This window comes from Zootoca vivipara, chromosome 1 (genome assembly GCF_963506605.1).
Source record: "Zootoca vivipara chromosome 1, rZooViv1.1, whole genome shotgun sequence".
Taxonomy (NCBI): Eukaryota; Metazoa; Chordata; class Lepidosauria; order Squamata; family Lacertidae; genus Zootoca; species Zootoca vivipara.
The window spans coordinates 124542642-124560618 of record NC_083276.1 but is presented as its reverse complement, the minus strand read 5'-3'; the positions used below and the strand labels follow the sequence as shown (position 1 = coordinate 124560618).

At 38.4% G+C, this 17977-nt stretch overlaps 1 protein-coding gene across 1 annotated transcript; it reads right to left on the bottom strand.

Moving 5' to 3' along the window:
* Positions 1 to 3033: 3033 nt before the first annotated feature.
* Positions 3034 to 15870, bottom strand: SGO2 (shugoshin 2). Its single transcript, XM_035136917.2, has 9 exons — positions 15815 to 15870; positions 14321 to 14498; positions 11299 to 11474; positions 10062 to 10139; positions 9384 to 9466; positions 8375 to 8586; positions 5676 to 7346; positions 4171 to 4309; positions 3034 to 3139 (listed from the first exon to the last, which is right to left on the bottom strand). Exons 2-9 carry the CDS (start codon positions 14463 to 14465, stop codon positions 3034 to 3036), a joined length of 2610 nt encoding a protein of 869 aa, XP_034992808.2. The 5' UTR covers positions 14466 to 14498; positions 15815 to 15870.
* Between the last annotated feature and the right edge of the window lie 2107 nt (positions 15871 to 17977).

Here is a 17977-nt window from a genome sequence, read left to right as displayed (position 1 = left end):
TATTTTAACTGAAGGCCAACCCACGCTAGGTTTTTTAAAACCAGTATGAACATGACATGAGCAACGCACGTGATGATACTCCCTGGTGTGATATGGCTGACCCCTTAATTCTAGGATTTCTTGAATTAGTTTATGCCGATTTATTGGTTACTGTGTTTTGCTATCACCCCTTCATCAGTGTGCACTGCTCGTCTAACATGCCTTCTCTGTGTTTCTCACCCACTTTCACACACATCTCTTCCCTACCCCATCCAGGACTGTATATTTCTCTGGACAAATTAAGATGGTACATGGATGGGTATTCCCAGCTACGGTACTGTATGTGGTTTCCAGTGTGTCCAGCTGCCCTATCATCAAAATTTTTTGTTTTTTTAAATAAGTTTCTTAACTGGACAGATCTACCGGTAGGGTCTGGCAGAAAAAGCTCAGGGCTCAGGCCACCTAGAAACAACATTCCTGCCATACAGCCATTCATTTCCATGTGTGTATTCATGCTGGGCACTGTCTCATGCACTGCAGGCGGAAGCTTTTCTCATGGTATAAAGCTCACTGGTGAGTGTTCCTGGGTTGGGGGAAATTAAACGCAAAGCTTTCTCAGAAAACAACTGTGTTAATGAACACCTATTGCATAGTGCCTGAAACATCAGTGTGCTGAGCACTACATTTTCCTCCTGATACCCATGTTATTATGATACACTAAAGGCACACTTCTTGGCCTTCTTACTCCTGTTTTTTGCTTTTTGTTTAACAAGGCTACCTTCTGGTACCCGCCATTATGTAGGGAACAGGAATACAGGATTACTGGTACTTGATGATGATGATTTTATTATTTATACCCTGTTGTTGTTGTTGTTGTTGTTGTTGTTGTTGTTGTTGTTGTTGTTAATGTACTTGGGGATAGCCCTTAATATTATGTTTCAAATGAATTAGAAGCACAGCAAATCACAGGAGTGATTAGAAAACAAGGTTAATTAAATGTAAAGACAAAATTGGACAATATGAAATTGACCACCCTGGCTCCTCCATTATTGTCACATTTTATAGAAGGTTTTCTGAATATTTTCTCATTGTCATGGAGGGTGGACATATTTTGTGAGAAGCCAAAAGTGTTCTTGCTAGTTGTGCCATATCCAAATATTGTTAATGCTAGGGGAAACGTTGAATGGATATAAAATGTACATTGCTGTCAATGTAGGTTTCACATTTCTTGATAAAGGAAAATTTAAACCTCCCATAAGCAGCTCAGTCTTACATATGCACAGGAATAGGCTTGGGTTCCTGGTCTATACAAAGAATCCTTTGCCTGCTTGCTTTGGCATCAGGAGTTAACTCTACTTCTTGCAGTAGTGCTTTTGTGCAAAGGAAAATTCATGAGGAACGCCCACCTCATTGTGCAGTCAGAAGGCTTTTGTAGAATAAAGAGAGAGCAGACAGGTGGTAAGAAGGGGAGGACATAATCCATTTAGGAAAAGATGAGAGATCCCAAACTGCTAGCAAAATCATATCAATGCAGGGAACTGTAGCAGAGGGTTTTCTTCTTGTAGAAGCAAGCAAGGGGAAGGCATCTAGACCAACCTTCCTTATCTTGGATAAGAACCCTGTCCTCGCTTGCCATTTGGTCACATCATGTTTTTATATAGGCCTCTACATACAAACATCAAACATCAAACATACAAACATCAACATCAAAAAAAACCAAGATCATGGCCACTGATCCCATTACCTCCTGGCAAATAGAAGGGGAAGAAATGGAGGCAGTGAGAGATTTTACTTTCTTGGGCTCCTTGATCACTGCAGATGGTGACAGCAGTCATGAAATTAAAAGACGCCTGCTTCTTGGGAGAAAAGCAATGACAAACCTAGACAGCATCTTAAAAAGCAGAGACATCACCTTGCCTACAAAGGTCCGTATAGTTAAAGCTATGGTTTTCCCAGTAGTGATGTATGGAAGTGAGAGCTGGACCATAAAGAAGGCTGATCGCCAAAGAATTGATGCTTTTGAACTATGGTGCTGGAGGAGACTCTTGAGCAGGGGTCCCCAAACTAAGGCCCGGGGGCCAGATGTGGCCCAATTGCCTTCTAAATCAGGCCCGCGGACGGTCATGTTTTTACATGAGTAAAATGTGTCTTTTTATTTAAAATGCATCTCTGGGTTATTTGTGGGGCCTGCCTGGTGTTTTTACATGAGTAGAATATGTCCTTTATTTAAAATGCATCTCTGAGTTATTTGTGGGGCAGAGGAATTCGTTCATATATTTTTCCAAAATATAGTCAGTTTGCTGACCCCTGCTCTTAAGAGTCCCATGGACTGCAAGAAGATCAAACCTATCCATTCTGAAGGAAATCAGCCATGAGTGCTCACTGGAAGGACTGGAAGGACAGATCGTGAAGCTGAGGCTCCAATACTTTGGCCACCTCATGAGAAGAGAAGAATCCTTGGAAAAGACCTTGATGTTGGGAAAGATGGAGGGCATTAGGAGAAGGGGACGACAGAGGACGAGATGGTTGGACAGTGTTCTCGAAGCTACGAACATGAGTTTGACCAAACTGCGGGAGGCAGTGGAAGATAGGAGTGCCTGGCGTGCTATGGTCCATGGGGTCATGAAGAGTCGGACACGACTAAACAACAACATACAAGACACAACAGCTGTAAACTCAGAATTGGTGCAGGCTGTGAGAATGGTTATTTTCCCAAGTAAAATGGAAAACTTCTGTTATCCTTTGAAATAATTATATTCACTTTATATTGTGCGCAAAACTTGGAAACTTTAATTCAACACTGTTTTAAAGTAGAATATGCTATGCAAAGATGCTACAAAATGCTTAAACTTACTGACAAATTATCAACAGTAAAGTTTTGTTTGTGTAGATATACTTTTGCTCACCTCATTCCTTCTGATTAAAAAGAGAGTGGAAGAAAGCAATCTGGTTCAAATCAAAATTGAGTCAGTGGAATTTAGTAAAGTAGAAATTTAAAAAATTGTTGAAAAAGTAGATACAACATACTGGTAGGCACTTTTCTGTGTATCCTTTTTAGAGTAATCTTGATTTACTTTTAAAGCTTTGTTTATTTCTGACTTTGAAGACTGGAACATTAAGAAACTCTGTATCTGTAAATTTATCTCCTCTCCTCAATTTGCTGAAAGACAAAAATAATTAAATCACTAGTGGCACTGAGAATAGAACTGGTAAGCTTTTCTGGCAAATATCATTCATAAATTTTACTTAGAATAAGAATTTGTACAGAATAGTCATTCCTCTAATTAAAACACTTTGGCTGCAATCCTAACTCACCTGGGAATAAAAAAATCACCCCCCCTTAAAGCCCTAAAAATATTTAAGTAAATTCCTTGTATTTTGTAATAAGCTACAGTTGATTGAGAGATGGTAGTTTTGAACTTTTTCCTCTAATGGGGTACTTGAAATTATGTGATATAGTTGCTATACTAGATTATCTTAGATTCATACAAGAAGCCCCTCAAAAATCTGTGTACATTTAGAAAAGTCATAGCAGCTGCGTGATTCCAGAAAGGTGTACTAATTGTGCTCATGCTCCACTTGCAAAACATTAGCACCCATGTTTCTTTTGATGAGGCAGTGAAATGACTAATATAGATCCATCTCCTTCATGTCTACTCAAAAATATGGGTTTAATGGGACTTAGGTGGAATCACACACATAAAAATGCTGTGAAAATGCTTTTTTTTAAAAAAATGTTTTGAAAAATACCTTGAATTTGGCATAGCTCACTGTTTCCATCTAGTGTCACAATTGTATTTTGTACTTTACAACACATTTAAAACGTTATTTATTTGCAGCTGTATAGCCGAGTCCGAAGTCCTAGGAAGTGTGAGGATAGGATTGCACTATTAGACTAGTCTGAGTATGGGTTGTAGCTTTGCCTCTGTGTGTATGTGTTTATCCTTAAAATAAAACCTAAATTTTAGGTATTATTAGTATCAACTGTCATGATTATGGAAATTGTTTCAATAAACTCTCTCCTAAAATGTTTGTGGGTCACTTTTGGGATTCTTTTTTTGAACAACTGTTTGTTTCCATAAAATATGTGCTTGATAAATGCCAACTGTAGAATAAGGTGTCAAACATACTTTGAAAAATATTTACCGTAAATACAACAAAACAAAAAGAAACCATCTGTCAAAAACTAACCTGTTGAGTTTGGGTTCTTTGTAGCAAACTGTAGCTCGCCTGCGTCTAACAGGTGATGTGGAATTTTCTTCTAAGTCTTTATTGGGTTTTGGAAGGGAAGGTGCTTTGATATTTGTCAGGTCTTGGAGAGGCTTACGCCCTGAAATTACAGCTATTATTGAATCACTAATTGCAAATATCTGGAACGTTAATAAACTTGAAAAAATATTAAATAAATATTTTTGGAGACACAGTAGTGTGGTTGATTGCATGCCAATTGGGGAGACCTGAGTTCAGATTTTGTTCAACCATGATACTTGGTGGCTTTGGGATAGTCACCCTCTCTAAAACTAATTTATCTCACAGATAGGTAGCCGTGTTGGTCTGACGTAGTCGAAACAAAATAAAAAAAATCCTTCCAGCAGCATCTTAAAGATCAACTAAGTTTTTATTTTGGTATGAGCTGAAGAAGTGTGCATGCACATGAAAGCTCATACCAAAATAAAAACTTAGTTGGTCTTTAAGGTGCTGCTGGAAGGAATTTTTTTTATCTCACAGAATTGTTGTACTGTAAGGATAAAATATTGGTGGGCAACATAGCTCACTCTGGAAGACCAATAGGATGAAACTGTAATCAATCAATCAATCAAACACAAGTTAAGCACGGTATTTGAAATGAACTTTGTGATTTGTAAAAAGTAGATGCTGAAACATAGCTGAAGTGAGAACTCTAAATGTTATTTCCTCACCTACTGCATCAGGCAATACAACTGGTAGCACAGAAGGACAATTTCTGATTACACGGAGGGAAAACTTTATATCAAGTGTGAAGGGGTGTTGCACATTTGTGAACATGGAGGGACACATACTTGTGAGCTGCAATCAATCACATAACTGGTGTGCATGTTCACCATATTTAACCACTGTGTCTCCCTTTAATTATTATTATTAACGTTTATCAGTCAACTGGATAGCTCAGTTGGTTACAGCATGGTGCTGATAACACCAAGGTTGCAGGTTCGATCCCTGTATAGGACAGCTGCATATTCCTGCATTGCAGGGGGTTTGACAAGATGATCCTCAGGGTCTCTTCCAACTCTACAATTCAATGATTAAATTTTTGCCACAGCAACTTAAAACGACTTACAATATTTTAAGCAAGCCCTGTATACATATATAGCTCAAAAATTTCTGCATACCCCTGTAGGATACCACTGATGGACATATAAGCAGCACTTCATACCAGAAAAGCAGTTAGTGCTACATGCGCTTCCAGATACTAACCAGAGCATAGTACATGATTCCTAATCACCCAGAGCACATTACCTGATCCATAATGGCTATTCAATTGCATATATTGTAGTTTTTTCCTACAGGGATGTAGATCTGAAGAATTTAAATCAAGTATTATTAAAATCACAATACCCACCCAATTAAATTGGGGAATGGGGGCAGAAATTGACAGAGTCAGACTAATACCTAGACTGCCTTTCCTATTATTCAAAGTATTGTTAGGCTACACATACCAAAGTATGATACTGGTCTTTTGCTGAAGGACTCTTCACTAATTATGTTCACATTCTCTGTGGAAGCATAGTAATTTTCTTGGTAAATGCTTGAGAATTGCAATGTTTCAGGGTTTTTCAGAACTGGAATGTTTTTTGGAATTTTATGGAACTCAGTGGCTATTTCAGTATTGTTAGAAATTACTTTCTCTACGCTTTTACCTTGATCACATGAACAAACACTATAGGTCTTCTTGCTTGGGTTTGGTGTAGAATCTACCCTTTCTTCGGATGTTTCAACACAACAGTCAGCCGCTTTCTTTAGGTAACATGAAATTGTAACATGCTGAACATTGGAATTCCTTTGAATGTTTTCATTTCCTTCATGGATATTCTCAGTATACACATTTTCATCATGTAATTTTTGTTTCACAGAAGTTGTTTTCTGAGAGCTTGGGTATATAATGTATGTCTTCCTGCTAGCTTTTGCAAAAATTCTTCTTTTATCACCATGTGAAAACTCTTCATTAATTTGATCTGTTTTAGGAATACCTAAAGCATGAACAGATCTCTCTATTGTTGTTCCAAAACTGGAAGACACTTCTCTCTTATTAAAGCCACTCTTTATATCAGTCTTTTCATCTTGTATAGTCTGGCTATTAGAATTGCATACATTTGATCTAGGCCCTTTCAAATACTGCCCATTTTCCCTTTCACTGTAATCTGATTTTTTTATTTTGGAAACAACAGGAAAGGTCTCATTTATGTCTAAATCCTGTATTGAAACCACAGAGCTTTGTACTGGTGGCAAGCTTTCAATAGAATAACCTTCTAATGGCACTTTACCACTAGGTACGTTAAAATCATGTTCTGGGACCTGGTTGTCTGAATTCTGAGCTGTTTTGAAAATTGTATCTTTCATTTTTTCTGTTTCTGAAACATGAGTTGTTTGCCGTAAGTCTACAAGTCTGTCATTCTTGTTACTGTTCTTAAAATCTTCTCCAAGTTTATTGGTGTTCTTCAGTTTCATTTTCTGATCATTTCTCATTTGAAACAATCCTTTTTCTGGTGGTAGAACATTTTTAGATTCAACAATATCAATATCTTTAACTTCTCCATTACTAGGAACTTTCTCGTTACATTTTTTAGGTTTAATGTTATATTTGTCCTCAGTCTTTTTTTCTATACTTTTAGTTTTCACTTTTCTCAAATTTGCTGAAATTTTATCAGTTTTTACTATTTTAGCATTCTCAACCTTGGCTTTTGATTTAATTAAGAGTATCTCACCTAGTTCACTAGCAGTCAATTCCATGTCAGCATCATATACAGTTTCTTCTGGCTTTTTACCATTTATAAAACATAGTTTATCAGTGTGATCAGGCTCCTTTCTAGGTTGAGATGATTTAGTGCATGAAACATCTTTTGGGGCCATCTGACCAATAGTGTGGACGTTGTCAGTATCAAAATGCAATATGCTATTTTGCTCTCTTTTACTCTCAAAATTGTTTATAGTAGACTGAATATTTGATGTGCAGGACAGTCCTCGTTTCTTCCGTTCAGTCACATATCTATGGATTAGAAAAGGACTATTGTGTGCTTTTGATTGTTTTTCATATTTTTCTACAGACGATGCATTATCCAGATCCAGCTTAAAGGTCCTACTAGACATCTGATCCATACATGATGGATTTTCTGCAAACAAAGCAAAACCAGGTTCATTTACATTGCATAAACAGGAAAAGTTTGTTTTTTCCATTTGAAACATGCTTTATTCTAATCTTCAAAAACAATTTCAGCTTGCAAGATGGAACATACTCCCCTGGCTTACACCTGTGCTGTTCTGATGGATCTCCAGAGACCCAAGAGCCATTTGGGGAGAAGCATGTAGGGGGCACACAAGGAGAAGGGAAAGCAGGGCTTCAGCTGACAGGGTTCGTCAGGGGAATCCCACCCATTATTATTAACAATTTATATAGTTAGTTAGTTAGTTAGTTAGTTAGTTAGTTAGTTAGTTAGTGTTACAGTTCTTGACCAGCATAAACAATTTATATATCAACAACATGCATCTGTAACTGAAACTGTTAACAGTGTTTTTATAAATACTGTATCAGATGGAGACATGAACAAACCTAGTGATACTGGAGCTATTTTATTCAAATTGGTCTGTAACCTACTATAGAGTTTTACATAGATTACATTAAAGCATCTTATGTGCCTAATTGTTTAAAATATAATGAAAAAAAAAACATTTGGAGTAACACTATGCATTTCTTTGTTGGTGTGTCCCAACATAAATGTTCATTTCTTTTCTAAGACTCGAACGAGACATGAGTCATACATCTAGCCCTATTGTCCCTGATTCTATAAACATAGATTGTCAGCATGAACCCCCCCTCCCCAAAAAAATCTGAATCAAGACCCTGGTATGGAGTGGGAAGTAAGGGGCTTTAGTCCTTTGTCCCCTGCCGTGGGCCTGGGGTGAAATTCCTCCAGTGGGTGTATTTTTCCTTTACAAATTGCATACACCCAATATGGACAGGGACTACAGTAAAGGGAAAGGGCTGAAGACATCTACCCACCATGCTGGGGTCACAATCCATACTTCTCCTGCTGACAATTTATATTTTAAAAGTTCTGTATTGAGACTTGCTTTCTGCAACATTTGGTGGGGGTAAAGGATCCTAGAAAATGAAGTGAATACAATAAAATATGCTGCATACCTTCTGTAAATTTATTTGTGATAAATACTGTTTCTATTTTATTTGTTTCACTTGATTTTGATATATTTTTTTCAGACACAAATAACTCTGCATTGATTTGATCTGCAGTTTCCTTTGATGTAACAAGATTATCAGCTACACAGACAGATATGTTACTTTGCTGATTTCGATCATGTTCTTCAGTCTGAGTGCTCACATGTTGCCAAATAGTTCTGAAAGAAAAAATTATTATGAAAGAGAGTTAATAAAGTGGGATTCACTTCAGCATTTAACTCATAAGTAAACTTTACTTAGTTCAGTTGGACACTACCAGATAACAATGCACAGATTTGTAATCTAATAATAAATCACATTCTGTTTTATAAAAAACCCCAAAAATAAGTAGGAAACAAGATGTAACTGTAAAACAGAAGTGTATGAGATTACATCTAAGGAGAAAAACTGCTAGCACATGTACTGCTGTACACCACCTTAAACTAAGGTATAAACTGCTATTGCTAATAGCCTGCAAACAATAATTACCATGTATAGGTATAAATTATGTTTTTTGTTGGCAAAATACACATAAATGTCAGTTCATAAAAGATCAGTCTTTGTTATGTATTTTTCCAGCAAAGACTATAATCCTTCATGTATACTAGTTAAATCTTGTTAATCTCAGCAGGATTAGCTATGCAATCGTATACATATCTACTCAAAAGTAAATCCTGCTGACATTAATGGACTTTACTTCTGGGTGTGAGTATAGAGTTGCACCCTCAAGCAGTCAAACTGTACATATGATTGCAGCCTAAAACACAGTTTATGCACGACACTATAAATGAATTGTGCTTAATTATATCTAGTTCTTTTTATTTATAAGTAAAAAATGAAACTCTAAATAAGCCTTTAAAGCAGCCCTTAGGAACCTGTGGTATTGTAGCCCTGATCGATACAATCTTTTGGCAGGTTTTATTTAAGTTTCACATTTTGATTTCCATCTAGATTAATGAATCAATTCAAATATTACCTAATTGGTTGATCAGAAATCTCAGGCTGTTGACCAGAACTGTTGCAGTGGTCTGTTTCCAGTTCTAAGGGTTTTTGAATATGCTATTTAAAAAGAGGAAAACGCTCAGAACACTTAAAGAGAAATTTTATGTATGTCTATAGAGAAATAATTCCCAGTTGAAGGGGGCTTGCTCCCAGTTTTGTAGGTATAGAATTGCACCCATACCAATATATTAAGATTTTGAATATAAAACCATTTCAATGGGAACATTAATTAAGAACAACTTTAATACAGTAAAGTATAAAGATTAGCAGCTGTAAACTAAGAATATATGCATAAAGCACAAATATGCAGGTCAAGAAAATATTTGCTCACATAATATAGTTATTTCATTTAAATGCCGCTCTTCTTGTGCACATATTGAGCATTTATAACAACAGAAAAATGTGTTAATACACCATTGATTTTGTACATGGGTATCATTTTACTGCTAGAAAGTACAGCAATATTGTGTATTATGTTAGTTGAAGTCATCTATTTGTATGTTTAAATCTATATAAATAAATACAATTGGATTTCCATTGTTTTGATCAACATGTTTGTTCTGCTGTACCTGTACATTTCAAAACATGAAGGCATACAGTAGCAATTCCCTCTACACCCTATGATAATAAGGGTCACAAAGCAGAAGCATACCTCTGAAAGAGTGCTCATTTCAATTGCAGTTGAAATGTTATTATTCACGAATGCTTCCAGTTCTATGAGAATTTTATTCTGCATACAAAAAATTAAATATAAACATAATCAAAACTTTTATTTAACGCAGTTAGAAAGTTAGAGAAAAACAACAATAAAAATGATTTATATTTTTGGAGGGAAAAAGAGGCAGTTTTGATAAACTAATATATTTTATTTGGGATTAAAGAGATTAAATTTATCTAAAAACAATAAAACATCAAAGGTTTTTATTATTATTGTAAAACCTTCCACCGCTCCAACCAGTAGCATTTCCCCCTCTGCTCTTTTACACATAAAGCAATGTACCATATACAGAACAGATTAAGGTTCAGCAGTATATCAATGTTTATCTGATGCAGAAAATGTGTTACACAAATGGCTGATAATGTGATTGTTCATTGTTTAAAAGGAACTTTGGGTACACAGCTCCAGTTGCTGGGAGTGCATGCACACACAGGGTCTGAGTGTGACCAAGAGCTAATAAACATTTTGCCCTGATATAACGGGGAAGATATAATAATAATAATAATAATAATAATAATAATAATAATAATAATTTATTATTTATACCCCGCCCATCTGGCTGGGTTTCTCCAGCCACTCTGGGTGGCTTCCAACAGAAAAATGAAATAAAATAATCTATTAAACATTAAATGCCTCCCTATGTGTATACTCATGGACATAGCGGGGGGGGGGGAGGCAGGGGGGCAGCTAACCCCCCCCCCAGTAAATCAAGTAAATAAATAAAAATAGTTAACTAACTGATCAATCACGTTGCAGATAGCTCAGTTCAGCCCGCCTCCTGAAAAATCCTGGCTATGCCCATATGCACACCACTGGTATAATTCCCAGTATGATATATCATTTGCATCATAATGCTTATCAAAATCCCACGGAACAGGATCTTTGAAGCAGGTGGATGCTACCAGCTGCTTACACTGCACTAAGGTGAGCATTCCACGGGGGAATCATTCCCTCTCCTCCCACGTGCACTCTTCTGGGGGTTATTCCAACCTGACCCACCCCTAGCCAATTTGGGGAGTATGGTGGTTGTGGGGATGCCCTGTTGCATTAGCTGAAGTCCCAGTGCAGGGCTTCTACTAATGGGACTCATTAGCTGAATCTCTCCCCATAAGTTTTATTTTCACAATATATGAATAATGTAATAGCTCAAATAGTATTTTTCAGAACATACCAGACGATTCAGCTTTTGGCGCAGTAAGACATTCTGCAAATGCAGCTCATCCACTTCTTTCTGTAATAAGAGCTTTTCATTTTTTAGCTTCCTAGAATTTTCTTTCTCTGCGCTGAGGGCCATGGCCAGAGCCTTATTATTGTGTTTCAAAGAAATCTTAAAAAGTGAGGAGTTGCCTGTATAAAATAAAAATATGAAATACAGTAATAATTTGGGGTTTAAAAAAAACAGCTATGTATCAGTGTGTTTTTTAAAAATGTATCTATTCTATTTCTATGTTTTTTTAAAATTGTTTTGTATTTATTTTAAACCTGCATCCAAACTCATATCCACAACCATAGAATAGTTATACCGAAGACATACAAATAAATACTGATGTTGCTGATACTCTTGCACTCTACACAAAACATTAATTTGGATGTGCCAAAACTTCTGTTTCTTCACTATTAAAAATTAATTGAGAGGAATTGTATTTATTTATTTAAAACCTTTAAATAACACATATTCAAATATAGTATAAAAAAACAAATAAAATCCTTCAGGCTACTTGGAGTAGCTAATATGGTGCCCCCCAAATGTTGTTGACTGCTTCTTGGGCTTATACTTACATGGGAGTAAATTCTATTGCATTCAAAGGAACTTACATCTGAGTAAACATATCTAAGACTGCACAGTTAAACAATTACAATTTTGTAGTTAAAATGCTTGGATGACAGTGCTCTTTTCTTGTGTACAGTTCTTGTAGTCTTGCCTCACTATATTTTCTAATTTATAGAAAATTGCTTTCTATAATTTCTAACTTAAGTCAGAATGCAAGCACCACCCCTCATATACTATATTAAACGCTGATCGTTAGATCCAGTCGCAGACGACTCTGGGGTTGTGGTGCTCATCTCGCTCTATAGGCCAAGGGAGCCGGCGTTTGTCCGCAGACAGCTTCCGGGTCATGTGGCCAGCATGACTAAGCGGCTTCTGGCGAACTAGAGCAGCGCACGGAAATGCCGTTTACCTTCCTGTCAGAGCGGTACCCTATTTATCTACTTGCACCTTGACATGCTTTCAAACTGCTAGGTTGGCAGGAGCTAGGACCAAGCAACGGGAGCAAACCCCGTTGCGGCAATTCGAACTGCTGACCATCTGATCGGCAAGCCCTAGGCTCTGTGGTTTAGAACACAGCGCCACCCGCTTCCCACCATATATTATATTACTGAGTGATAGTTTAAGGAGTAGTGCAGATAAGGAAATATTTATTATCAGGATTTGATAATGAATTAAATTCTACAGTATATCATACTGAAAATGGCCTTGCCTTAAAGCACGGCAGTTGCCCGCCCCCTTGCATTTCACAGCGCTTTCCCCACTAGCTGTTCACATCGGCAAGGTCAGATTTGTTTATGTTTGTGTACATATCAGGGGACATTGATGGGGAAGGGTTGTCTTTACCCTCTGCAAAGATGTTCACAACTTGGCTAGAGACAACTTAGAAATGGCTTAAGAATTCCACTCAGTGTGGAGGTGGTTTGAGAAGCAATGCAATTTAGGATATGTGAACGCAGATTAGAAACCTAGCACTGGAAACGGTGAGTACACAATAAACAACAGTGTGAATACAGGTCTGAGAGACAGGGGATGCCAACCATTTGGGGTCCCTGAGTGAAACTGAACCTTTGAGGAACACCAGCCACTATGGTGGCCAATCTCCTAACCTCCTCCCTGTTTCCTTCTCTCCTCTTGTTTGCTCCATTTTCTGTCAGCGGCCAATCTGAATCTTGAAAACCACAGAGCTGAAAGAGGGAAGAAATGGGAAGTACAGTGGTACCTTGGTTCCACACCTTGAGACTCAAACAACTTGGGACCCAAACACTGCAAACCCGGAAGTAAGTGTTCTGGTTTGCAAACTTTTTTCAGAAGCCAAACATGCTCCGTTTTGAGTGTTGCGCTTCCAATTTGAGTGCCATACTTTCATTTTGAGTGTTACGCTGAGGTCTGTCTGTTTTTGTTATTAATTTTGTTTTTTGTGGCTCTTTTTGTGTGACTATGGAACCCAGTTCAGTTACTGATTGATCGTGTGACTGCAGTACATTGTTTATTGTTTTCATTTTATGGATCAATGGTCTCGTTAGAAAGTAAAATTCATGTTAAATTGCTGCTTTTGGGGTTGTTTTTATAAGTCTGGAATGGATTAATCCATTTTGCATTACAGTAATACCTCGGGTTACGAACGCGATCCGTTCCGGATCGCAGTTCGTAACCCGAATAGTTCGCAAACCGAGCGCGATGGGCGCCGCCATTTTGCGCATGCGCAAATCGCGCGATCGCGCGCGACGAAAACACTTCCGGGTTTGCGCAGTTCGTAACCCGAACTGTTCGCAAACCGAGGTGGTCGTAACCCGAGGTACGACTGTACTTTCTAAGTGAAAGTGTGCCTTGGTTTGGAATGCTTTGGTTTTGGAATGCACTTCCGGGACGGATTAAGTTTGAGAACCAAGGTACCACTGTATGCTACTTTTCCAGCTTCCTCCCCTTCAGTTCCATGCCCTTTTCGGGGGAGCCAGCCTTGCCAGCCCATGAAGAAAAGGGCAGTAAGGAGTAGCAGTGGGAGGGGCAGATCCTCAAGGTCATTGTGCCCACATGCATGACATTATTAAGCTTATCCTATTTTATTTGTACAAACTAGTGGTTTATTTATTTAGAAGCATTCATAAGCCACTTAATATTTTAAAATCACCAAGTACTGTACAACATAAAAAACAATAAACAACATATTTAAAAAAACAGCAACATAAAATCCAGTAAAAAAAAAGGTATAATAATTCTAAGAGGGTGTGACTGGCTGAAAATTGCTAGACATAATTTGAATAAAGGTTTCATGACACATTGGCTCTTTCTTCATTTTGGATGAACCTATTTTTGTAGACATATTACACTGGATATTTAAAAAAATGCTATTACTAAGGAGGTCTACAAGTATTTTATTTTTCTGAGAGTTATATATATTATCAAAAAAATAGTCGGCACTCACTTCTTATCTTAGTTTTGATTTTACATGCAAGAGAAGCATTCAGCTTCCCAGCTTTTAGAGATCCGTTCTTCTTCCCCCCAACACGTCTTTTAATATCTCCAAAGATCAACGAGGAAGATGCTTCTGAAAATGGATTGCTTTCCATTTTAAAGGATTCAGTTCATCACCCAGTAGAAATCTAACAATGGATAACACAAATAAAGATATATTAATGTTTTTGTGGATATTTTTAGTTCCATAGTTTCAGTTAGGAGTTTTAATATATCTTTAACCAACTCTCTCTCTCCAGAATCCCAAGTTATTCCACACATTTCCAAAGTATGTAAGGAACATGAGAGGATAAAGTAGGCGCAATATACTGAAATTACTATCTTAACAGTCTCTCCAGAGCTGGCAATGTGTGAGACTCCATTTGGTCAGAACTATTAACAGATTGAATTTTTAAAAAATCAGTCAGTAAGGAAATGACTCTTGTTGGACCATCCTTAAGTCTTTTTTGAACACACTAGTTAAATAATCTACTTCAGATTTTCCTAACAGCACTTCCTTATTCAATTCACACATCAAATTCAAAGCTGCGTGTGAGCTATTATTAATATTACATCCCATTCGTATCCTGTTCTTCCCCTGCGGAGTGTGCAGGGCAGCATTTCTAGGCCAGGAACAGGAATTACAAAGTACAGCATTGGGGAAATTATTTTCGAGGCCTCTCCCTGTTGGGAAAAACAGGGGAAGCCCTGTTTTTTACGTGACTGACCAGGGCCGGATTTAGGTTTGATGAGGCCCTAAGCTACTGAAGGTAATGGGGCCCTTTATATGTCCAACTGTCCTTTGTCAACAACAAATTGTTGCTGTTTTTTGTGTTATATACCATAACCATATACCATATATGCTATATGGTAATTTATGGACTTAATAGGCATCTAAAGCTCATTTGCACATATCAAATAGGAGCCTACACAACACAAAACACTCTTGCTGTATGTAGGTTTTTATTTTATTTGTTTTTTTATCTTATATTTTGGAAATGTACATCCAGTTTAAATTTTGGGGGAGGACCTAAGCTACAGCTTGTTAAACTTATACGTAAATCTGGCACCGTAAATGATCTTTCCCATTTATTATTTACATGAGGAAAGGGACTCGAGCTCACAGGCTGTCCACTCCCCGAGATCGGTTTTAAAAAGTGACCCTTTTTAAAAGCCAAGTTTGAGGTAAAGGGACCCAACACAGAGTCGTTTCTCCACACAGCTCCCTGACCACTCTAATTCCCGCCAAAGCAGCGGCTGGCGGGGCTCAGATTTGATAGTCTGTCCCTCCCTCGCGCCGGAGCCGTTGAAACCGTTGAAGCGCAAGGAGGACGCGCGCGCAGCTGCGGGGGTTCCAGCCATCAGCTGCTGCAACCCAGCCGAGGGCGTCCCGGGCGGCTTTGCCTCTCGCGAGCCACGTGGGCGCGCGTTGCAAAGCTTTGTAGCCCGATCCATTCCTACTCACGTGTTTGCTGAAAAGTCCCATGAGGTTCAATGGGTAAACTCTGCGTGGGAGCCTTAGTGTTTGCTCTCTCGAGCTCAGCAGCGCATACCCAAGTTCAAATTAAGCCCTGGAAAAACGGAAGGGGGTACTCTCTTCTTGCTCTGCCCCTGTGTCATAAAAACCGAACACAACCAGAATTTGGAAACGTTTTGGTAGAGCTGCTTTCTCCTCAAACAGAAGAGTTTTACTAGTTGAAGCTGCACTCCTGGGGGCAAATCATATTGCTGACCAATTGTTTTTGTAGGATTCCTCTGCCATTTCTTTTCCAATTTTTTAAAATTAATGTTCCAAATTATTACAAATCAACCCAAATTAAATTAATCTAATACAGTTTCTTAAAATCAGGTCCCCCACTCCTGCTCCAAACATAAGACATCATCATCGTTTCCTCACGTTGCCGCATCGTTTCTTATTTAGGGTCCAGTTGACATCCTTCACTGTACTGCCATTTCTAAACAGAAGCTGGTACTTGAGAGTGGTCCCGAACCTCTCACTTTGAGCCTACTGCTCCAGCTTCCTAACTATCCAGCACAAATTATATATGCTTGTAAAGTGTGTCCCAGCTATTGTAAAAACAATTTACAGATCAATTCCATGCATGTTTGCTTGGAAGTTCATGCTTATTCTTATGCATGAGTAGGATCATAGCTTTAGACATAGATTTTGAACATAAATGGAGGCATTAGGGGAAGTGGGATTCCAAAAGGAGGGTCATTTGCTTCTGTGGGAGAATATCTGCTAGCAGGTGGTTTCTAGTTCAATTTCTGGCATCTCCTGACGAATGGAAAATACTTTTACCTGACACCCTGGAGAACAGCCAGTCACAGCCGACAAGACTGGGCTAGATGGGCAAATAGTTTCATCTATGCTCCTCTGTTCCCAAAAGCAAATGTAATTATATTCCAGGTTTCACCATGGGGTTCTTAGTTAATCTTTACCTCTTAGTTAATCTTTTCCCAAACAGTTGTTACCACAGATAATTGACCAGGCATAAGACCCATGTTGCAGTGAGTTACTGTGTGTAGCTAATCAACAACTGGTGGTTTTGTACAATCGCTGTGAAAATAATGTAATTGAAACACTCAGAGCTACTTTATTTATTTATATATTTGCTGCATCATAGAAATCTCTTTTGCTGAGCCTTTCTAATTTATGTCAAAGTTTATGCCATCTTAGTATTCTATTGGAAAAAAACGATTATAGGGCCACAGTCATGGCCTCATGTTATTGGTATGATAGAAGGCTTGCCTAGTGGCTGGAGCCACACCAGTTGTTGGGACCAACAACGTGAGGATCATGACCAATCATCTGAATGGTAATTTGAACCCTAGTCAGCATGAGCACAGTGTGGGATCAAATATGCCAGGCACTCACTGGAAGGTATAAAACAGACATCCCCAAACTTCGGCCCTCCAGATGTTTTGGACTACAATTCCCATCTTCCCCAACCACTGGTCCTGTTAGCTAGGGATCATGGGAGTTGTAGGCCAAAACATCTGGAGGGCCGCAGTTTGGGGATGCCTGGTATAAAATTTCCTGTTGCATTGTGGGGCTCGTCAACCTAGGAACATAGCCCATCTAAGAGAAGGAAAACTCTGATCCTAAACCTCTGTGCCTTGTGGGATATCTTCAGGAGAAAAAAGGCTAAGGAGTAAACCCTACACAAATCTGAAGTAGTCTCCCTAAATTGGATGGATTGTGCCTTGTACAGTACACCTCTTTGTGGCAACTCCTGCAGCCAAGCTGGTGCCAAAAGTATTGCTCTGCTTTACTTTGGACCACATCAAAGAGGTCAAGGGCATCCCAGAACCTCCACACACACTGCCCAGGCTTGCGCCCCGAGGAGGTCACTTTGGTACTGCTAACGCACCAAATTCCATTGAGAAAAACGGAGGCCAACAAATAGATTAGTCACACATTGGAAGTCAAACAGCCTAGTTCTCGAACGTTTTTGCTCCCAAACTGACTGTTCTGGTTTTTTAATGTTCTTTTGGAAGCTGAATGTCCGACGGGGCTTCCGCAGCTTCTGATTGGCTGCAGGAGCTTCCTGCAGCCAATCAGAAGCCGTGATTTGGTTTTCGAATGTTTTGGAAGTGAACGGACTTCCAGAACGGATTCAGTTCG

Excerpts from the sequence above, each read along its gene's own strand:
- SGO2 (XM_035136917.2), bottom strand. The coding sequence starts at position 14,465 with ATGGAAAGCAATCCATTTTCAGAAGCATCTTCCTCGTTGATCTTTGGA. Across the intron at positions 7,347-8,374 it reads CACAAATAAATTTACAGAAG|AAAATCCATCATGTATGGAT; the intron begins GTATGCAGCATA and ends CTTTGTTTGCAG. Across the intron at positions 3,140-4,170 it reads AAAGAACCCAAACTCAACAG|CAAATTGAGGAGAGGAGATA; the intron begins GTTAGTTTTTGA and ends TTTGTCTTTCAG.